Source organism: Montipora foliosa, chromosome 6, assembly GCF_036669935.1.
Source record: "Montipora foliosa isolate CH-2021 chromosome 6, ASM3666993v2, whole genome shotgun sequence".
Taxonomy (NCBI): domain Eukaryota; kingdom Metazoa; phylum Cnidaria; class Anthozoa; order Scleractinia; family Acroporidae; genus Montipora; species Montipora foliosa.
The window spans coordinates 62,251,989-62,274,419 of record NC_090874.1 but is presented as its reverse complement, the minus strand read 5'-3'; the positions used below and the strand labels follow the sequence as shown (position 1 = coordinate 62,274,419).

The window sequence follows — 22,431 nt, the reverse complement described above, 5'->3', positions numbered from 1 at the left end:
GCTGAACTGGCTCTCTCACTCAACTGTTTTTCATCAGCGTCGGTGGCTTCGTGGTATGTCGAGGTCACGCGTTTAAGCCCCGTTGAAGTCCTGAGATTTTCAGAGTTCTCTACGCAATTGCTAAAATTGCGTACACAACTGCGAGGATCATCATTGATTTTCATATCCGCAGTTCAATGTATGATTCGTTTCAGATATCATTTAATCGTAATTCCGCTGTTGTTAAATGAGCCCACACAACTTGAAGTATCACGTGAGGATTTGGTCGCTAAGAAACCGACGCGCATGCTCAACATAGTGAGTTTCGACCTATGGCAGTGGAGTTGGCAGAGGTCTTAGCCTGGGAGCGAGCTCTCTAGGTCGGTGAAAACCCCTCGAGAGAGCTTGCTTGCAGGCTACAGAGGTGTGTTTTTCCCGTGCTCGTCAGGCCAGCGAACGCAAAAGGAAAAGAGTCCTTCGAAAGAAAGAAGTTTACAACTTTTGAACAGAACATTACCACTACATTTGAATAACGATTAACGATTGCACCGACTCTCAACACCACTTAACTTCTATGTTGTTGAAGCTGCTTCTCAATTAGTGTCTCCTTTTGAAATATTGGATTTTTTTTACGAACTGGAACAAAGTAGAAAACAAACAATTGATTAAAAGCAAAACCATCTTTGGCCATTTCAACATTATTCATTTTGCTGACCATCGGAAGTAGACGTGACGTGGGCAAAATTTATTTCCGGTGAGCTTGAGTCTTTGCCTCTACACCAGTCCTTTCTCTTCGAAGATCAAAAGATCGAAGCTGAGATTGTGAGCAACAATGGCGTCCCCAAGCTTGAGGCCTTTTCATGATATGTATGATATCAAAGAAGAACTAGGAAGAGGGGCATTTAGCATAGTTCGAAAATGCGCTCTGAAAGAAGGCAAGGTGGAATTTGCGGTAAAGATCCTCGATACGCGCAAGATGACCTCTCGTGACATACAGAAAGTTGAGCGTGAAGCTCGTATTTGCCGGGCGTTGAAACACCCAAACATTGTCCGTCTTCATTCCAGCGTCCTTGAAGAAGGTTTCTATTACTTAGTATTCGATCTGGTGACTGGTGGAGAACTTTTTGAGGAGATAGTGGCCCGAGAATATTACAGCGAAGCTGACGCGTCTCATTGTATACAACAGGTTCTTCACAGTGTTCAACATTGCCACGAACACAGCATTGTTCATAGAGATTTGAAACCTGAAAATCTTCTTCTTTCCAGCAAAGACAAGACAGCTATTTGTAAATTGGCAGATTTTGGACTGGCGATCGAAGTAGACAACGATAAAAGGGGCTGGTTTGGTTTTGCGGGGACGCCAGGCTATCTTTCCCCAGAGATTTTGAAGAAAGAGGCTTACAACAAAGCGGTTGATTTGTGGGCTTCTGGGGTTATACTCTACATTCTTCTCGTTGGCTACCCACCCTTCTGGGACGAAGATCAACAAAAATTATACAGTCAGATTAAAGCTGGAGCTTACGATGTAAGTAATCTTACAAAAACACTGGTTCAATTTGTTTTGTTTGCCAATATACTTTGATTTCTCGTGGAATCGCGTATGATAGTTCGCGGGTTAGGGTTAGTTCCATAGTTCCATAGTTCGCACTTCATGTCAAAAAGCATGCCTTCCAATAATTTTCTCGTTGCATCCGATTCGTTCTATATCATTAATTTTTTTGTGTGTGATCGATGTATTAAAATTCTCCATTTGCTTGTCTGTTTAGCCATCAACCGGAGAACGTGACCAATGTTTATATTTAAAGATAAATGACATGTCCCGTTTCCTTTCTCCGCTTTGACACTCACTCCTGTTTTAAAATTCTGTTTCTATGCAGCTATTTTCTCTTTGCAAATCTTCCACTGTAAAAATGCCAAGGAGTCCAAGATATATTGCTCTTGGAGATTGCCGGTGCGCAGAGATTAAATCATGCTATGGTTTTCATTTACATTGTGGTTTTCTCTAGCTTCAATTATAGAGCTATTATTTCTGAAAACACCTGGAACGATAATTTTGGGGTAAATTATAGCATTTTTTTTTTCAATAATCGAGGCCGTGTAGGTTATTCAGGCAAATGGCGTCAATTTTTTAATGTTTTTTTTAATTACAAAGCTAAGAAACCTGCTGCTAAGTGTTTAAAAGTAAAGAACTCACAAAATTTGTTTGGAATATATGGGTTCGTGAATTCAAGAAAATTGATCAGTATGATATACGTCATGCCTAGATTGATATCCAGCAAATTCAGGCGCTAATTCGGAGTGAATTAATTTAGTCTGGATATTACAGATTTTAATGGCTACAATAATTGAAGTTTTAACCTTTTTGATGTCGGGAATCAATGACATGAGTGGGTGACAGGCCACAAAATGAATGATATCAGTTTTACGAAAAAAATTATCCTAACATTTGAAGGTTTTTTTTTAATTACATTGGAAAAAATGACAGATTGTGTTGTATTTGCATTATTTCATGTCAATATTTTACTTTGTTTAAAAACAAGGTGCACACTCCAGCAACATTTTCCTCTATAAATTCACTCATGCATTAATGAGCTTACCTTTCACGAAATTATTAGGGTGACATGATTTTAGTGTTCCTGTGTACTCATCAAGTTGAGACCAATTTCAAGCTATTTCAACAATGTACAGCTTCTGCATATCATTTTGGCCATTCTTAATTAATTTATCTTCGCTTTTAATCTTTACGTAAGACCTGTGGCAGTTCATTGCAGAAGATAGGTGCTGTTGGTTGGTTGGTTTTTTTTTTTTTTTTTTTTTTTCAAGTATTACATCCAGATTGCTCTCCTTTTGACTTGTTGCATCTTAAGAAAAACTAGTAAAAACAAACAAGTTACCTCATATATTTTCAGGTGGTACACGCGAAATAACCTAGGCAAATAGCATAAAGCTCAAGGAAAGCCTAAATTTCAACATAAGCCTGATATCACCCTCAACTATTTAATAATGTATCAGTAATTCTTATGTATTCTTGTTTTAATACAGCTGCATCCCTGCATCTAAAATATATGTAGATGTAGTACTTTTTTGTGGGTATGATGTGTCAGTTGTATGATTGGTAACAAAACTTTCTTGTCTTTTGAAAAAAATTATGCATTTTGAAGTTGTAATTTCTTTATTGTTTGTTGTATGGTAGTTTCCATCACCGGAATGGGATAGCGTGACAGATGAGGCCAAGGATCTCATTAAGAAAATGCTTACAGTGGACCAAAGCAAGAGAATCACTGCTGCAGAAGTCTTGAAGCATCCATGGATTGTGGTAGGCTTTCTGTTTGTTTCAAACAGATGTGTTCCTGAAAGGCATTACTAAACTCCCCTTGCAAAAGAAAGTTCCTTTTACTTCACCTTTCATTAACTTGTGTACTCTGAAGTTCAAATTACAATCAACCAATTTGTTTTCACTGCCATCTCGCATTTGCTGCAATAGTTTGTAGACTGCTAAAAAAAAAACAGAAAACAATTAAACTGAACAGAAGTACATCAAAAAATTATCTGTGAGCCATGAACCTGTTCCATTACAGTTACTGGTTGCAGAAGAAAATGAAACTTTTGATGGGAATTTGAAATTCAGAGCATTCCTGTTCATGAAAGATCCAGCAATCCTGCCTCTTACATATTCAGCCAGACCTCTGTGACCTAAGAGAGTTTCGTGAAATTTTAATCCACTCCCAAGAGCTTATTGTTGTACCACCACCATCCATGAACAATAATTTTCTTCCCATAATGGAGAATCTAGATTATTACAAAATAGACCCAGAAGTGGAACTTTTTGTTTAAAGAAGCACTTTGTTCAAAGAGCTGCCTAGTGGTTGGGCTTTCAGTGTTTAACTTCCCTCTTTTTTTTTTTTTTTTTTTGTTTTTTTTTTTGCATACCTCAATAGTCAAGGCTCTGTTCAAGCAAACACAGTCCTGTATGAAGTAGGCTTTGATACGGTTACTTGTTCTCCATCGTGATAACATCAATTGAAGCTATGATCCTCGCAGTAATTAACGCGATTTTAGAAATTGCGTAGAGAAGCCTGAAAAATTCAGGACTTCAAAGGGGCTTGAACCGGCGATTCCAGTGCGACACTCTAACCAACTGGGAAGCTCATAGCTTCACTTAATTTCATATCCGCAGTTCAATATATGATTCGTTTCATATATCAATTCATTTGTTGATTGTGATAACGTGTCATGTGAGATTTCAAGTTAGCAGATGTCTATTGCTCAAAAGGTAGGAAGTCAGGTCATACATTTGTTTGTCTTATTTCACAAAAGTATGACATACATGAAAGTAAAACGACTTTCATGATAAATAGTATTGTGTGAAGTTTGGGATACCCAAATAGTTGATTGAACTAATTAAACCAATTTGTTTTAAAAAGTTTTTCTTCGTGGACCAACTACGAAAAAAGAAGTAATATCTATACAGCTCAAGAATCAACGAAGCAGTTATTCCAATCTCCTTTGAAAATTGTGAAAAAAGCCTCTTTCAATTTACATGGGATTTATAACAGCTCTCAAATCCCATGTTCATAGGCCATTCCTTCTTAATTTCCGAATTGGCCGAAGCGGAAAATGCCATAATACTCTTTGCTTGTCCACCCAAATTTTGCATAAACAGCGTTTCCTGTTTCTCTTGGGACCGCCGTAAGTCCCAAGAGAAACAGGAAACAATGCTTATTCAAAATTTGGGTGAACAAACAAAGAGTATTATGGTAGTTTCCGCTTGGGCCAATATTTTTGTTAATTTATATGCGAGATTCGCGTGGTGTGGTTCCTTCTTGTTACATAGATTACATGTAGATATTTTTGAGGCCCTTTCGAGACAGATTTTCTCAGTTTTTACCAAATTTTTTTTTTCTCAAAGAAAGGGCGAGTCCAGGGGCCTGTTTCTCGAAAGTCCCGAGAACTTTTCGGACCCGAAAAGCCAGTCGTCAAACTGCAATCTGCTTATTTTGAAAAGCCGATCCTTTAACATGTTTTTAATGTAAGAAAAACTAAGAGGATTGTTTGATGGCTTGGAACCTCGGCCTTGCGAAGATATACCGGGAATTGTAGCACGCGAAATAGGCCCGAAAATGGTCGGGACTTCTGACAAACAGGCCACAGGATCGTGTGCTATGCTTTCGAAATCCCGCACCGTGACCTTCTAGATTGTTCACAAGATTTTTTTCGGTTGTTCCAGTTTAAACATGCTGTCTTAAAAGACGTTTGACAAGTAATAATTATTCCCGTAGCTGTCTCTTTTTTTCTATACTTAATTTTGCCTTAATTATAGTAAAATGCCTTCGCATTTACCAACTCATTGGTGCGAGTTCCTAATCGATTGTCGATCTTAATTGCAACATCGCGTAAACACATCAACTGTCTCTCTCTCTCAATATTTGTGCACCTGTTTTAGATCCCCAGATGTGTATTCAAATAAAAGAAACTTCTTTGCGACTGGTTATGCTAGTAGGCCGTGTTGACCCATTTGGCCAAGATATTCCGTCGCGAAATTTGTCACTCGTTGATTTTCTTTAACTGTGAAACTGATTTTAAGCAATACGCGGAGCGCTAACATCACTCTCAATTTCGCTTTCTAGAATCGTGAACGAATCGCATCAAAGGTTCATCGGCAAACTACCCTCGATGGCCTAAGGAAGTTTAACGCGCGGCGAAAGCTTAAAGGGGCGATTCTCACCACCATGTTGGCGACTCACAACTTTAGCGGCTCAAGGAGAAAAAAGGAATCGGACGAGGAAGTAACGGTGACACAACCAGAAGAAGCCGATGGCGCATCTCAGACCTCCGCGGTACAGCAGACCTGGAAAACGCAAAAGGAGCAAGAAATTGTTCGCTTAACACAGCAGCTTATTACGAGCATAACCACACAGGATTTCGATACCTACAGTAAACTTGTCGACCCACACATCACGGCTTTTGAACCCGAAGCCAATGGTAATCTAGTGGAGGGCGTTGAATTTCACAAGTTTTACTTCGATAACGGCGTGCGGCAACGCAGCGCGCCGACGAATACCACCATCTTGTCACCACACGTGCATATCCTAAGCACGGAGTCGGCGTGCATTTCCTACGTGCGCCTCACTCAGCGGATTGGAAACAGCGGAGCGCCCGTAACTGACCAATCAGAGGAAACTAGAGTATGGCAGCTAAGGAACGGACATTGGGTTAATGTCCACTTTCATAGATCTTCGTCTGGAAATGGACGTGTCTAGATGAACAGCAGGTCTAAATCAGAATAGAATGCGATTGCCAATCAATTGGAAGAAAATGCTGGGGAATTTTGCGAAAAGATTTGGTGCGACGAGGCAACAAATTATTCGAAGAATGTTGAATGTTAGGAGTCGCCAGCTTCTCGCAAAAGCTTATTTTTGAAGAAATTAAATCGGTTTGGATGTTGTAAGTAAATTGTTTTACTTTTCAGCGATAAACTGTTGGAAATCACCGACTCAGAGGACGTAAAGTTGAAGCATTTAAATCATTAATCGCTATAAACGGTTCTTTGATTTTCGCCATCTTTCAAAGGTATGTTTCCATGATCTGGAATGCTATTCATCAGAATTTGTACTGCGCATAGAATTTCATAGCAATTTAATCGTAAGCTAATGGAGTTGGTTAAATTAAGTGATTTTATGGAGGGTTTATCTTTAATTCAAATAGGAAACTAGACTATAAAATGATCTAAAATTGGGTGATTTTTTCCAAGAATCAATGTAATAGATTTTAGTTGAGATTTCATAGGGAATTAATTCGACCGGACAACAGGTTGTAATGCAGTATTATATCGCTTCGCCTTAAGTGTAAATAAATTGTTTTTCCAGGAATGTCTAAATGGTTAAATATGAGATGAATACTATTTTATTGCCATTGACAATTTTCCATAGTTAGGTGTTATTCAATTTGTACTGTTTTTGAGGTGTCACTTAATTAATTTAATTGAGATGAATATTAATATTACCCTGACAAGAATGTAGTACTGGTAATGTTGGTAATACTTATATGAATAACTCACACCTTTTATCCTTAAATTATTGATTTTTGACATTGATGCTTGACATTTCAATTATTTGCCATTCGACGATATGTAACTCTGAATCAGGGACAGACACACGGGGAATTAGCACTAGGTAGTTGTGATTCGAATTGAAACAATTTTGTGCCCATTCTCTTTGTCGTGTACAACGTTTTAAGCTAATTAAACTTTTAAAAAATAGGGAGAAGGGGTAAAGAACCCGCTTTTTTAAAAGCCTAGTTAATTAATTTTTAGAGTTCAAATATTGAACTTCTTTCTGTTTTCAGTAAAATACATTTCTTCAACGGCATATTGTTAGCCGAATATTAAAAACCTTTTTCGTGCAAGGTGTGCTTCAGTTGTAAAAGTGACTTGGAGAGCTACAAAGGACATTAATTGAAGCGAATATATATCCCGTAAGACTGAGGTGGAGCTTCCCTTTTTAACTGGCAGTGTTTTTCCTTGTTGAATTTTTGCACCTCTTTACAGTGTTGTTGCCGTGACATGAGCTCAGCTGGGAGCTAGGACACGGGGACACTCGGGAAACTCCGAGTGCTGTTTTGCAGGAGTCGAACCTACGACTTTCCGACTGTTGGGGATATTCGGAAAAATCCGAGTGCTTCTCGGCAGGAGTCGAAACTACGACCTTCCGATTATTTGTTCGGATGCTTTACCACTAAGCTGTAGGGGATGATCGGAAAAATCCGAGTGCTCCTTGGCAGGAGTCGAACCTACGACCTTTCGATTATCAGTCCCGAGGCTACATTCACATGGTACCGGACGAATTTTCTACCGGCTGAAAATTTGACCGGACATTTTGTTCGCACGGAACCGTGCAGTGCAAAATTTTCGCCCTGTTCACACCGAACTGACGAGCCGGATTAAAGTAAAACCTTTGTCAATGGTTTTGCGATCTGTTCATGCGCAGAGCGCTACTTTACGAATTTCAAAATGGCTTATTCCAGCTGAGTTACCAGGCATCCATGCAATCACGCGGGAAATTTAATCTAAAAATAAATCGGTCTGTGAAAACGCCGTGACAGGAATATAAGGCCGTTGTTCGCTCCTACTCATAGGCTCCTGGTCAGCGTTTGGATCTTATCCTGAATAAATTGTCGCCTCATGATTTGAAGAAAGCTTTTCCTGGTCTGATTCCAATTTCCGCGTTTTTGCCATATCCGTAATAGACCTTATTCACGATAGCCGCCATGTTGGATTTGCTATTATCATGCAAATTAGCTACACACTCCTGAGGGGGCAAACAACACAAGTTCGACAGGTTATAACGAACATCTTAGCCACGCAGATGATTTGTCTCATGTTCATTGAATGTTTATCACCTAAGTAGTAAAATAGAATGCTCACACAAGTTACTTCGATTTTTTTACTGAAAAATTAGCAGATAACAAGGTAGAAAGGAGAAATGTCGGAGGCAATCAAAAGGTATAAACTTATTATAAAAGGTACTTAATTCTAAATTCTAAAATGTACTTTTAGCAATGTTAATTCAATATTTCGACGAGCCGATTTCCGCAATTTGCCTTTATTTAAATGTTTGCCCCCCAGCATAACAGATGGCTAATTTGCATGACAATTTGAAAACCAACATGGCGGCTATCGTGAATAAGGGCTATGGACCTCTTTAGCTTGTACGGTTTGTTTTCCCATTTCAGACCACGTGATCTTCCCAAGGGAATTTTCCTTTTGTTTTTTCATAAGTTATGCATACATATGCACGTGCATAAGACGACATTTGAAAGAAACTGTTCCCTAGAGTAACATCACGTGGTCTGAAATGGAAGAACAAAACGTACAAGCTAAAGAGGTCAATTGTTGGAATTTGATCGTTCAGATGCAACCTCGTTCCCAAGGTCCAGGGAGGAAGGAAAGACCCTGAACGAGGTTGGTCCAGATGGTGTCGTTTCAACAACAACCTTTTAGAGGTGAGTTGACTCGCCACTGGAGTTAGCTTCCCGTCGTGCTCTCATAACATCAAACACATAAACAAAAGTTCTTTTCAGTACCGTACACGCCCGGGCAACTCCGCTATGGTATGTCGCTTTAGCTGTGTTATATTGAAATGTCAATTTGGGAGAAGTTTAGTGACTGGAAATTAAGAGATTCCCTTTCTTTTTGGCCAACCAACCACATTCCCTTTCTTTTATCGCAAAAATTGTCACTGGAGGCAATGATGCCCAATCATAGCCAATGATGGTCAGTAATGGGGACGGTTCACAGTGATGGAAATTACACCAAATGCGATTGGTTATTTTAAATTTTTTATAATCGAATGTCAATTCCAACGTACTTACTGCGTACACCGATAGACATGCTTCCACGGTTTTTGACGCCATCTTGGCGGGGGGCAAACGAGGCTAAATTTACAGTAAAACTACGGGATTTTGACTGACTTTGAGCCATGTAGCGCTGCTAAAAAGTGACGGATGTCCAACTTTTGCCACTACCTTGAATAGTTTTATTGATATCATTCATTCAACAGAAAATATAGCAGAGTAGTTGACCTGTATGTTTCCTTTTCCTTGCCTTTTTGTATTTAGAAGGTATTTGTATATGTTATGTATTTTAGCTGTAAATGTAATGTCTCCAAGATATTAGCTCCTGTAGTTATTCGGGAAAAGCTTATTACTGTATGTACGTTACCCTTAGCGGGGCGCATGCGCACACTTTGTAATCTGCGACTCCAGTGCTTACCATGTGACAGATAAAATGACTTTTCTCTTGAATATATAAGCCACCTAATTCTTACGCCATATTGACAAGGGCGGTTTGGAGCTGTGAGTAGGCGTGGGATTTGTCACAAATGGTTTAGGGGCCGACATATCTCTCCCTCAATGCCGTACCGGGAGGCAAGGTCGGTAGCAGAAAGCAGCGAAGGGCCAACTGCGTCCAAAAGCGATCGAACGGGCCGAAATCCCGGGATGAATCGTTTGGTACGACGTTCCAGCGCCGGTGTCTGGAGGTACTGCGTTTTTCTCTCTTGTTCAAACATTCCGTCAGCGCAAGCGCAAATGTTATGGCTCTTCGATACCTAGCCTACCAAAAAAATTAACATGCTGGTTTTTTTTTTTTTTTTTTTTTAAACCAGCAATTGACATTTCAGTTGATTTTATAGGCATAAACGTAACGTAAGAACCATGCGTGTCTGGTCTTGTCTCAGACAGAGGCGAGAGATGGTTTCACGCAGACTGGGACGCCTAAAATACTCTGTTGTAAATATGGCCGTTCACGAGTGAAGTTGTCTCTCTGGCCTTTCTGTGGACGAATTCCAGGACCTACTGACACAATCCGTGTCCAATTACAGTTGAAGGAAAAAAGAAATTCAGTTACTGACTTTAAATAAGATTTGGCTTCATTCAACTTTGGAGCTCATCTGAAGTTTTTTTGTTTACTTTTTTTTTTGTAATTGGGCAACATGGAGGCTGTTAGGGATATATACATAAGGCATACAAAGATTCCAAGGCATCTTTATATGTATGTTACTTAACAACACTTCGCCGAAGGCGAAGTGAATATTGGTGAATATTTACCGAGATGTAGTCGAGGAAAATATTCCCCAATATTTACTGAGCCTGAGGCGAATAATTGTTTTAGTGTATTTTTCAGCGGTGAATATCAAGAAAAGTGCAAAACAACGGGCTAAAACAAGATAAAAAGGCAGGAAAAGTACTTGATTGGCTTAGCAGCCGCGCCTCCAAAATGTTATATTCACCGGGTAGCGCGGTGAATATAACTCTAAATTCTTATATTCACCGCTGAAAATTATACTAATAAAGCATATTATATGTTTTAACCCTTATCACCTCAACATTAGGTTGATCATTTTCCCTATAACTCGCCTTAACTCGCACAAACTCACAACTGATAGGCAAGCTTAATTTTTCCTTATCTCGCCTTAACTCGCATTAGGTCGCACAATCTCGCGGCGAGTTAAGGTCCCAGAGTAGGCCTTTTTAGTTGGGGAATTAGCGGGCTCTTCAAAAACATGCCTACAAATTCTCAATTGCAGCTAGTGATGTTTACGGTGTAATGTGGGAAACATGGGAATCGATAGTTGCATTTGAAAAAAGCCTTTTGATGTTTCGCGGAAAGCACTTTGGAACAATAAGTGCTTTGACATTCAAACTGCAACATACAAGACATTAACAGTGTCATTGTCCGGTAACGTAAAGAAAACTCCACTTTTATTGAAAAATCGTCACTTCTTCGAAGAATTGAGCGTGCACAAAGCAAAAAAATCGAGTCTGCCTTTGTGACGTTCATTTTATTCACTTTTTTTTCCCTACGCCTTGAAATCTCAACTGCGTTGCAATTAAGAAGAAGAAAACATAATTTGGGAGAAGATGGAAATGTTCCCATTGTTATATCTCATTTAACAATAACACAATAACAATAGAAATGTATGTAAACTTTGTATCTCGAACAATGTAAGTGTGAACGTGCAATAATATTGAAAATACTGCTGTAATTTTTGAACGGCCGCAATTTTAACAGGAATACACGATAATCAAGTTGGGGAAAATACAATACCATGTGCAAAATCGCGAGAGCGTTTTCAGTGTGAAACATGTCATGAGGAATCAAACTCTCCTGCATGACATATGAACGTTGTTTCACTTGAATAATTTTTATTTTGCAAGATATAGCCATGAATTAGAAGTCAAATTGATCGTTTAATTGTGTACTTTACAGAAAATATGATTTCCTTTGAAAATTAATTGAATTTTTTTACAACCCAATGGTCACAAAACGAAAACAACCTGCTCTGCTGAACAATGGCACCCGGGCCGAAATTGACAACAGCGGCCGATAAAAGAACACGTACGCTGGTTCAGTCTTGAGCTCATGATTCACACACTGTTTCAAAAATAAATATTAAAGAACACTCAAAGCAAGTGTACACGGCACGATGGTCCGAGAAATGGAAAAGAAGTATGATTTCAGTCGATCATAAATATCCACGTGAACGTTAACGATGTCGCGTCATGCCAGTTTCAATCTAATGAAACACTTCAAAACACGCGCTTTCATTGGTCCTTAAAGTCACATGATAAGAGGCCTTTGTGCCCTTACCAGCAGCGCTCCAAATTTTTTTCTGAAAACACAGCAATCTTCGTCTCTGTTAAGGCTGTCGCCTCGTCAGCCTCGCGTCTTAGCGCGGTTGACTGGTTGGCAATAAGTCGGTCAGGTCAAAGTCCGCTTTAAAAGGTGTTAAAACGTCAACAACTAAGTAGAACTAATAGCCATAACTTGCTGTAAGAAAAAAGTTGAAGTAAACTTGAAAATTTTACTAGCAACCACATACCCTCTCAGGAAGGGGGGGGGGGGAGGGGGGGGGTGCTATTTACGTTGTATTATTTCCACAGAAACAATGCGTTGTTATTTTGACCATTGCGTACCTTCTTAAATCCCGGGGGGAAGGGGGGGACTTAAATCAAACAGATCCCAGTCACTGATTCAGTGTCTACCCAGTTGCGAAGTATTTCACTCCTATCACATGAGTCATAGTACTTTACGCTTATTGAACCATCTCAAGAAGTGCATGCTCGTATCCTCAACTGAACTTCCTACCCTTCTGCTTTGCTTCCAAAGCGACTATCGAACGCACTTTAATAATCCGAGATTATTGCTACAATGTCTACAATAGTTTATTTTAATTATTTAAGTTCAGTTTCTTGTTTCAACCATCGAGGAACTTACTAGTCCAATAACTGAGAGGATATTCATAGTTGCCCGACGTACTAACAAAGGCTCCTCTCTATCGAATATTTACTGAAAATAAAAAATGCTTCATGTTAATACAAGAGATTTCAAATCAGTCTGTTAATATCAGATAGTTTCCATCTTGACTGAATCCGGTTTGTTTCACAATATAACCATAGTGAACTTTCGATTTCATTTTAAGCAAAGATAAATATAATTACAAATTTTAATATTTGCTGTTAACCATGGACTCAAAAAGTCACCACTTTACCAAGATTGTATTGTCATCAAGTCGGTGAAGTACTCAGTGTGAAGCACATATCTTAATATCGTGTTTATTATTTATACACCTTGATGTACAAAGGCTCCGACATCTTTGCTTGGTTTCAGTGTAAGTTTAACGTTCGTCAAGACTGCGAGGTTTGATCTTGGCTTAAATGATTCCGCATGTATCCGCCGAGTGGCTGTCAATTCCGGGAACGAAGAAAAAGGCAAGCGGGTTGTAATTCGTTATCTCCGACATTCCATGAAGCAGATAGAAAAATGTGCCCAATGTCACTGTTTTGATCATTACATCTATCCACCATTAAATATTTGTTATCGACAGAGAGAAGACAGTCAAATAAAACTGAGAAATTAGGAATTAAATTCAGTGTTTCCGAGTGGTACTTGTACGTGGAAAGATTTACTATACACGCTTTTAATAAGTCTAATATATGCCGTTTTCCGCTAATGACATCGAATTTTATTCAGAAATGTACAAAGGCTTAAAACAAGAAAAGAAATCGGAAAAGTTTTAGGCCTTTGTACATTTCTGAATAAAATTTGAAAGCATGTGAGTTCGACGTCATTAGCGGAAAACGGCATGTATTAGACTTACTAAAAGGGTGTATAGGGTGGAGCTTACGAAACGACGACGCCGACGGCAACGATGACGCTACAAAACGATGGGTTTAGTGAACAAAAACAATGGCTCTGCACGCTCTGCACGTGCGTCTTACATTTTGGTACATTTCTTTGCCATCATCTCCTAAATGACCACGTGAAATGACCAAATTCAAGGTTCTGTCGAGGACGTTAGCACATGACGATGAATTTTCAGTTCTCTCTCTACGCTTCCAATCCACTCATACCAGTTTAATTCCTCGACAGTTACTACACATTTTTAACGCGAAACGACATGAAATAGTTTCGTACTGATATGAATAACGCGACCTCGTATTTTTAAATGAGGTTCTCGTAGCCGTCGTCGTCCTCGTTTCGTAAGCTCCCTTTTGTTAACCCGGGGCGTCAAACGTGTGGCTAAAACATGATTTGCCAAAAATCACGGGAAGAAACTTGTTTCGATATCAGCTCACTTCTTGTTCGATATCAGCTCATTTCCTAGCTCCAGGGAAGTAGCTTGTCGTTTCCCTTTTACCATTTCACTTAAACACAATTCTTCATCTCCATAACATCCGGATACAAAGTTTCGAATGGCTAGTTGATTAATTATGAATTTGGGGACTCACTGTGAATTTGAAATAGACGAAAGTCATTTGTCATTTGAAAAGCTCAAAAAATGGCTTGCGATATAGGCGCAGGTGATAAAAAATTGCTCCTAAACAACCAGATTACATTATTTCTGTTTTAGTTCACCGCATGTTTGCCTGCATGGCGACTGATGTCAGTTTGGAGTTGAAAAAATGTTATACAGTTTAGTTTCCGTTCAGCTGTAGTTACCTTGTTAAGTGCAAGTTCACTCAGGGTCTTGTCTCGGTGGTTTCCGTAAATGTCCGAAATTATAAGCTGACCTGTTGTAAATTAAAGTTTGCATGTGTACTTTCATTTCAAAGGTCACTGCACGAGTAAAACAGATTTTTGTCGAAAGTGTAAACGCAAGAAATGAAATCTTCCTCTATGGTATAGAAAGGTATCCCACAGTTTAAATGGCGCAATGTCATGAAGCAATCGGCCAATGTTTTTGGCTGTGAGAAAACGAGGGACAGTATAAAGCTCTTGGAAAGTTAATTGGAATTTTCGCCAAGTTAAGGTTGCTTCAATCAACTTTTATCTTAATTTCTTTCGTGTTCGCGTGGATCGGAAGTCGATATGCGCCGTCGATCAGTAAAAACAAGTTTGTTATTTTCCCCGGAAACTATACAGCCGGGCACTTTCATTTACAATGAAATATACTCACTCTCTCTTTCTCTCTCTTCAATGTGAACAAAAACGTAATTCATTTTCGCAGATTTAAAATTTTAATAATCGAGATTGCATACGTGAGGTTCCCCCAAGGTTCACCCGAATCTTTTGTCTTACAACGGCATAATGGCTCATTTAGCGATTGGTTGAGAAACAGCTAATTACGCCCAGCGGGGCTACATAAAAGCAAGGTATTGTCTGCGAGAAGATTCATCATAAAGTTTCTCAGTTGACAAATTTAATTAATTTTACAACACAGTTACAAAAATAGGCTTAAGTCGATTTGAAAACATTAGTTGTGTGATTTTATCATACTTTTATTCCTTTTAGCTATTTTTAGTTGAATGTTAACTGTGAGTCGGAGGATCATGCCGAGGATTAGCTTTACAAAAACACTCAGCCGACTTGAAATAGAACCACTCCTAATACTAAACAAATAAATCCTTCGAGGAAACAAATGTCGGAACAACTGTCTTGTTGTTATGAGAGACAGTAACTGGCTCATCAACTTCAGTAGAGCAAAGAATGGTCGCATGTCATGCATGACGTCCACGAAACAAAAACCATAAGTCTAAATTTTTCAACGGTAACTAACCAAGCACTCTCAAAAATGTCTTCATTTGTTTCAGTTGCAGAGGCATCAATGTTCAGGATATAATGCGGCATCACAAGACGGATAGCGAGATATCTTTTCTGTGTTCTGAACACGACGCGTCCGTCCCTTTTGCACTTGAAATTTGCCTTTTTTGTCGAGCAAATGGACGAAGGAAGGTGGTCTTGATGTCTCTTTTAAGGAAAGCATAGGCGATGGGATTGGCGGCTGAGTTAATTACAAAGAGCATATCAATTACTTGCTGTAGAGAGGGGCTTACCAAGCACATTTCAAACACTAGGCAAAAGCATTTGTAATTCTCTATCACGTAGCATACAACGAAGAAAAAAATAATAGCCACTGTCATTTTTGAAGCAGCCTTACTTTCGACCCCAGAGTAGATTTCGCCCGTCGAAGATTTCGGAGCATGGTTAAAGGCAAGTTGGGCAAAAATCCTTGACGTCCTCTTTGAAATCCTTCGCATAATAAGGAATATCCGGTAAGTTACGAGGACAAATATTACAATTGGTAGAAGTTGGAACAAAATTACTCGAAAGACCAAGAGGAATTTTCTGTTATCTTTAAAATTAAGAGCGAAGGGCAAGCTGAAGATGAATATTGGAGCAAACCAGGCCAGAGCAAGAGACATGACTATGATCCTCGTTCTCACGACATTAAGATACTTCAGTGGATGTACTATAGCCACGTAACGATCAAGGATCATTACAAAGAGATTTGTGGCTGACAAGTAGAGAAAGGTACGCGAAACTAAGAAAAATGTTCTGTTTGTTGCCGGCGGGCCATCTAAATTGTCTACGTTCAAAGCGAAGAGAAGAGGGAAATATGTAAGTCCAACACCGAGATCTGCAAGTGCCAGTGAGAGCACGGACCAATTTGGTGTCGTGTGAAGACTTCGATTGCTTATTATCAGACAAATAACCAGTCCATTTCCAATAACGGTCAAAACGGTCAGCAGCCACGCCAAAATCCAGTACCACATCCTTATCCTATCTTGTGGCGTTCAGTTTAGTCTAAGAATGAAGTTCATCAGTGTTTATGTCAAGGTTATCGCGTGCTTCACTAAACACCACACTTGCGAATCTGTGGAATCATGACTTAATGTTGTTTTCTTATTGTTCTGCTGGATCGTCTTATGCCAATCACAGTCAACTCATAAATCAATATGTTAAACGAATCACAATGCATCACACGACAGCTTCTGACAACATCGATCGGAGAAGACGTCAGTAATTAACGATATTAGAAGAGAAGGGTTTTTTCCTTTACGATATTTGTTCTAAAAATGGACATGTTTCGTGCCGGTTCCAGCCGAATGGCCACTTGTAATGCTCGAGGCAACTTGGAGTGTTGTTAGAAACGCGGTTTGACAGGCCCGGCCGGCCTGGACATAAGTAGTGATTGATAGTACAATATAAGAGTTATAACTAGGAAAAGGCATATGTATATTTGTCATGATTCTAGAAATGCCAAAACCTTGAAACCCTTGGGGTCATTTGGCGCATTCAAGTAATTTGCGGTTGTTTTTTTGGATGGAATAAATTGCACAAAAGCTGCGCCTGAAGCCACAAATAAGCTATTCAGGGCAGAAATATCAAAACAAATAGACGGGTGGAAAACAACATGCCACCTTAAAATATCATATACCCGACATTGTCTCCATTAAAGAAGACGACTAAAATTAGTTTGACGGAAGGATGACGATCGTAAGAAAAAGAAGTTGGCTAAGCCAACTTATATCCGATAGAGAGCTGAAACATTAAAACATTTTGTATTTTAATTTTTAGCTAATTTCTGTTGAATGTCATCTGTAAGTCAGGGGCTGTGCCGAGGATTAGCTATTCAAAACACCCAGACTTATGGAGTCTTGAAGATAGAATCTCATATTAATAAATTAAAGAACAAAAAACCCTTCAATGTCTTAAAACTTTAACAAAGAACTGCAAACAGGCAAGAAAAACTCTTGAGAATGTGTAAAATATCCAAAATGTTGCAATTCAATAAGTTCATTTTGAATTCTTTTTAGAATACTTGCAGATGATACTATTGTTTTCTTTACCAGTATTTTCTTTACCAGTTTGGATAGCAAAGAATATGACTTTAAACCTTTTTACGGTTGTTGGTTGAGCTGCGTGGATCATCACCACATGGAGAAATTTAGGTTGGCAAAGTGCATAATTATAAGCTCGCTGTGAACATTTTCATTTAAAATTCTGTCTCTTTTTTCCGAGTAATTATAATGCGGTAAACGTTGCCAACTGAACTTATATTAATTAAGGCGATGCGGATCAGTTAGTTTTGAAAGCAAACGTAAAATTGTCTGTTTTCTATGAGAACCTTAAGTTTACGTCGGTCTGGCCTTCCTCGCGTGCAGTAGGCTAAAAAAAAGATCTTCCACAGGGCTGTAAAGAGCTCTCTCTCAAAAAAAAGAATACCTTTATAATTGTAGAAAACTAAATTTCTTAAAGCTAACTAATTTATGTATACTACTAGCATCATGATCACTTGTGTTTGTTATTATTTCAATATCGAGCCTTTTGTAGGAAATGACGGAGTTCCTTGGTTATAAGTGTTCACAATGAAGTGTTTTCCAATTTAGATTCTTTTATTCACATTGACAAACCACAAACGGAAAAAAAGCACAAAAATAAACGAAAAGCAAATATCACTTTTTAATCTGTAAGAGCGCAAAAATACGGCAAAAACTGTTTGGCTTGTGTATTCTCAGTTCCGAAGGTTCCACATCCCGCAAAATTGAGTGAATTTATTCTTTTCGTTTTCTGTCTACAATGCTATTTTTCTGTAGCTATTGACTGTATTGACAGTGGAGGACGTGGTCTAATTCGATCTACATGCATTATATTAAAGGTTTGGTTCTTAAGAGCTACTCAAGACGCGCGGGACGCACTTCAATTGGGCCAGTGAGATTCCAAATAATCAATGTCCTCATTAAAAATAAAAAAATCAGCCACAATTAAATTCAGATTTCGTCAATGCTAAGAAACCCTGCTCAGTATTTCTCGTATTAGGACGTCTGATACTTCTAGGAACGACCAGTAAAAGCGTCGTTAAGACGTTAAACTGCTTTGAAATTAAATCATGTAAGTGGGTCTGCGTTAATAATTTTCCGCTTTTCCCTCTTTTACAGCAAATTTTATCCCAATATGTTTTGGAGGGGGTTTTAATCTCCGGCTTTTACAACAAACAGTGTACGGCCGCTCCCTTTCAACCGAGGTCCCAAGCACACTAATGCGATTTCGTCAAAACGTATACCTTTTACCGGTTTTAACCGAACAATTTGCTACCATTTCGTTTGGAAACGGACGTTTCCTTTTCTTCCTATTTTTTCTGAAAACGTTGACTTAGACGCATTATTACTTAAGAAATAGAAAACATGTACCGTGTTTCAGTATCGAGTTATAGAAACCGAGTGAAAGTTTGGGAGAACGAGAAATGCTGTGGCAACACGAACCGCAGGCGAGTGTTTCCATAGCTTTTTCGAGTTCTCCCAAAATTTCGCGAGTGTTTCTATAAATCGATAGAAACACGGAGTACATGTTTTCTATTTCTTTTAGAAAACGACGCGACGAGAAAAAGGGAAACAACTTGTTAACTCTAATTATCAAAATGTAAATTCTCTTTGCGTCAACAGCTCGTGCTAGTTCTGTATCTCCATCGAGTTATAGAAACACAATTTTTAACCGGCAATCAGCGCGCGTATTTTCTTAGGACTGTTTTCTAAAGGCCAATTCTCGGTTTTCACATGACGTCATGACCGCCATGTTGGTGCCCTAAACAAAGAAAGGCGGCCATGTTGGTGCCCCGACCAAATCCTCCGGGAATTTAACTCTATTATTATGCAAACGCTTCCTTTTGTTTTCGTTGAAAAACATGGCTGTTGATCACGTGAGTGAAAACCAGCAATAAAGGAAACTTTAAACCCAAATGACGTATAAACCGTGGAAGAATCTTTGAAATCAGTTGTTTACATCAATCGTTGCTTCTACTTGAAAACGATACAATATCGCCGTGAAAACAGAGAATTTGGAAAAAAGGCATCAGTGTGGATGGGACTAAAGACAACCTGTTTTTTCTTTGCGCATTGCCGACATTGAAGTTGGATATCCTGCTATTTGTCGCCACCAAAAGGCTCATGATGTCATCCTAGAAAACGTATTACACTTCCCTCTGTTTTGGCGACGAGCATACTCAAAATTACTTCTACACAATCCGCGCTTGGTAAGTTTGGATAACGAGAGTCCTCAAAGACCTTCACCAGTACGTGGTTGGTTTTCCACGCGTGTGCCTGGCATTGGTGTTAAACTATTAACGAAAATCTGTTGCTCGCATTTTAAAGCGCCAGTAGTCTGTATTAACAGAGAAAACTGTTTCAAAGTCAAGTTAAAAGATCGAGGTGTCTGCCAAGAATTACAGCAGCGTTCGGCTGAAGTACCTCACCACCACCGTCACGTTCTCCGCAAAAGTTTAGCTTCATTCGGAGTTAGTTGTGGCCAGCAAACTTCGTAGACAATAAAAAATAACGTCAAGAGTTAATTAAAAGCGGGGCCATATCATTCAAAATGGCACCAAAAAGTAGAATGAAAAATTGCAATAACCCTTTTTACAATGACTGCAAAATTCTCGTGCGCTCATTCGTTAATTTTTATTGTCAATAAGCGGACAGACACATAAATTTATAAACATAGTTTCTCGCCTTTTTGTCTCTCGTTCGTCTCGTGTTTTGACTAATTTCGACCCCTGTGCCTTTTTGTTATTGCAAAAAACAATCTGATGTAACAAATTGATGTCAGTTTTTCATGCGTCTGTCCTGTTATTGACAGTGAATTTCGTCATAACATTGTCAAAGTAGGATTGCATTTAGGTAATGATCTTGAAAAAGGTCGACCCGACGTTTTTCAAGTTTGCGGCAAATCGTCTGGATAAGGATCATTTTCGCTCAGAATCATCTTGTTTGTGATGTAACGATAATTTTATCAGTAAAGGAATTCCACATTACTACTTTCGAGATTTAAACTCGTGATTAACTAAATGATTTCCCCGAAACACCATACTGTAACGTGACATAACCCTTAATTAATTAAAGGGTTAAATTTACTTTCAAGGGGATGCAAATGTGCACTTAAAAGAAAATTTAGGTCACTTGAATTTTGTTTTTGGGTCAGTGAAATGGCTGGTAAAAATGATAGTGTTTGAATATTTGGTGAAAGACAAGTGTACAATATCAAGGTAACTAGTAACTTAGAAAGAAATAACCCTCATGTCGTGAAGGTCGCCGACACACTTAAAAGCTACTGTATGTAGACAAATTTACATACCTGTATACTCAGCATCAGCAATATATTTTAAAATGTCCACTATTGAATGGGCGGTTCTCACGTGACGTCCTCGCGGCCATGTTGGTGGACGAAAACAAAAGATTTCTCATTAGCTTCTCTTGTTCGTCCACCAGCAATTGTATATTTCAGCATTGTTATCTGTGTCTCTAAAGATTGGTTTGCAAACCACCTATTCAGCTAGCGCTTGTAGAAAAGTAGTGGAATTCCGATAGTGGCCCGGTGATTTCCCTAAAACCCCGAGTTCTCTTCGAATTCTTCTTTTCTCAAGGTTTATGCAGCGCAGTGCACTACTTCTCCAGCGACTTTGGCAATGAGACAGTCAAGACAATTATGGTCCTCATGAATAGCGCTGTCTCTAAAATCAAGCAGAGACGGCGGATCGTTTCGAAAAGCTCTTCAGAACTCCAAGAATATGCATAGCGCAACCCTTATGTATTCAAAAGAATATCGCGTTATAGAGTGAAAAAGAAGTTATTGAGTGTAATAGTGTTGTAGAAACAGCCATGGAGTAATTGTGTGAAGTATATAATGAGTAAAATTATTATCCAATTGTATTAGGTATAAATAAAACACGCACGAAACGAGTACAAATATTCCACTATATTGTACAGTTAGTTATTAGTACACTTGGTCATGTAATATATCAAACACTAGAAGGAGTGTTTCATCGGATATCCAAACACCGAGAAGCGAGTTGATAAACGAGGCCGAAGACCGAGCTTTTTAACCGATTTCGAGGTGGTTGGATATCTGATGAAACACTCTTTCGAATATTTGATATTGCCTCTCAAAGGAATCAGTATTTTTAAGATATATTTGGGATCAAAGTTAGCGAAATTTTATGCTAATTAACACCACAAATCCAAACTTCCTTTTGTTTTTGGCTTATGAATTATTAATGATTCTGAGAATGTACAGTAGAGAACCGGTTTTACTAGTTTAGTTGCTGACGTTGCCCCGCTCTCATAAATCTGTCACACGTTCTCGGTTGTTTACAATTTATTTGCTAGCAATTTAGTGCAAAACAAAGTTGGATAATAAATAGCTTATTAGATGTTTTGGTGTGCAGGATCTCTCTGAGTATTTTTACTCGTTGTTTCTATTTTGACTTGCCCTAGCGGGTCGTCAAAATACCGCACAACTCGAAAAATATTGAGCGATATTACACACCAAAACATCTAACAAGATATATAAATCGGTGTATGAACTTTCTCGTGCATTTTGTCGTTATTTTTGGTCACTCGTGATGTTTGAAAGTTCTAAAAACGTCACTCGTGTCCACAAATCACGTAATGCACTCTCGTTCATACCATTTCCTATGCAACTCGAGATGCGAGCTTACCTTGGAAGTAAAAAAAAACCTAGCCTTCGCTGACGCCACAGTTGCTAAAGTTCCTTGTAGCATTGTCACATGCAGTGATGCATGATGGGATAGTTGGTACACGTGCGGAAGGTGAGCGGAGTAAGAATATTATGTAATTTGTTGGTCGTTAGAAATATAAAGCGCTGAGTTATAGCGTACG

The 22,431-nt window shown here is 38.8% G+C and overlaps 2 protein-coding genes and 1 long non-coding RNA gene across 3 annotated transcripts; 1 reads left to right on the top strand and 2 right to left on the bottom strand.

Annotated features, from left to right (window-relative positions):
• Window positions 1-336: 336 nt before the first annotated feature.
• Window positions 337-7,072, top strand: LOC138008072 (calcium/calmodulin-dependent protein kinase type II alpha chain-like). The gene is made up of 3 exons (XM_068855260.1): window positions 337-1,504; window positions 3,173-3,295; window positions 5,607-7,072. The coding sequence occupies exons 1-3, from the start codon at window positions 812-814 to the stop codon at window positions 6,237-6,239; spliced, it is 1,449 nt and encodes a 482-aa protein (XP_068711361.1). The 5' UTR covers window positions 337-811; the 3' UTR covers window positions 6,240-7,072.
• On the bottom strand, window positions 3,303-22,431 carry LOC138008074 (uncharacterized). The gene is made up of 3 exons (XR_011124161.1): window positions 22,251-22,431; window positions 20,888-21,263; window positions 3,303-3,474 (listed from the first exon to the last, which is right to left on the bottom strand). It is a non-coding gene; the product is annotated as an uncharacterized lncRNA (long non-coding RNA).
• On the bottom strand, window positions 15,243-17,970 carry LOC138008073 (adenosine receptor A1-like). The gene has a single exon (XM_068855261.1). It carries the CDS (start codon window positions 16,531-16,533, stop codon window positions 15,607-15,609), a length of 927 nt encoding a protein of 308 aa, XP_068711362.1. The 5' UTR covers window positions 16,534-17,970; the 3' UTR covers window positions 15,243-15,606.

What these genes read in the sequence shown, in the direction of transcription:
- LOC138008072 (XM_068855260.1), top strand. Translation starts at nt 812, where the DNA reads ATGGCGTCCCCAAGCTTGAGGCCTTTTCATGATATGTATGATATCAAA. An exon ending in TTAAAGCTGGAGCTTACGAT is followed by an intron (nt 1,505 to 3,172) that starts GTAAGTAATCTT and finishes GTTGTATGGTAG; the next exon opens with TTTCCATCACCGGAATGGGA. An exon ending in TGAAGCATCCATGGATTGTG is followed by an intron (nt 3,296 to 5,606) that starts GTAGGCTTTCTG and finishes TTCGCTTTCTAG; the next exon opens with AATCGTGAACGAATCGCATC.
- LOC138008073 (XM_068855261.1), bottom strand. Translation starts at nt 16,533, where the DNA reads ATGTGGTACTGGATTTTGGCGTGGCTGCTGACCGTTTTGACCGTTATT.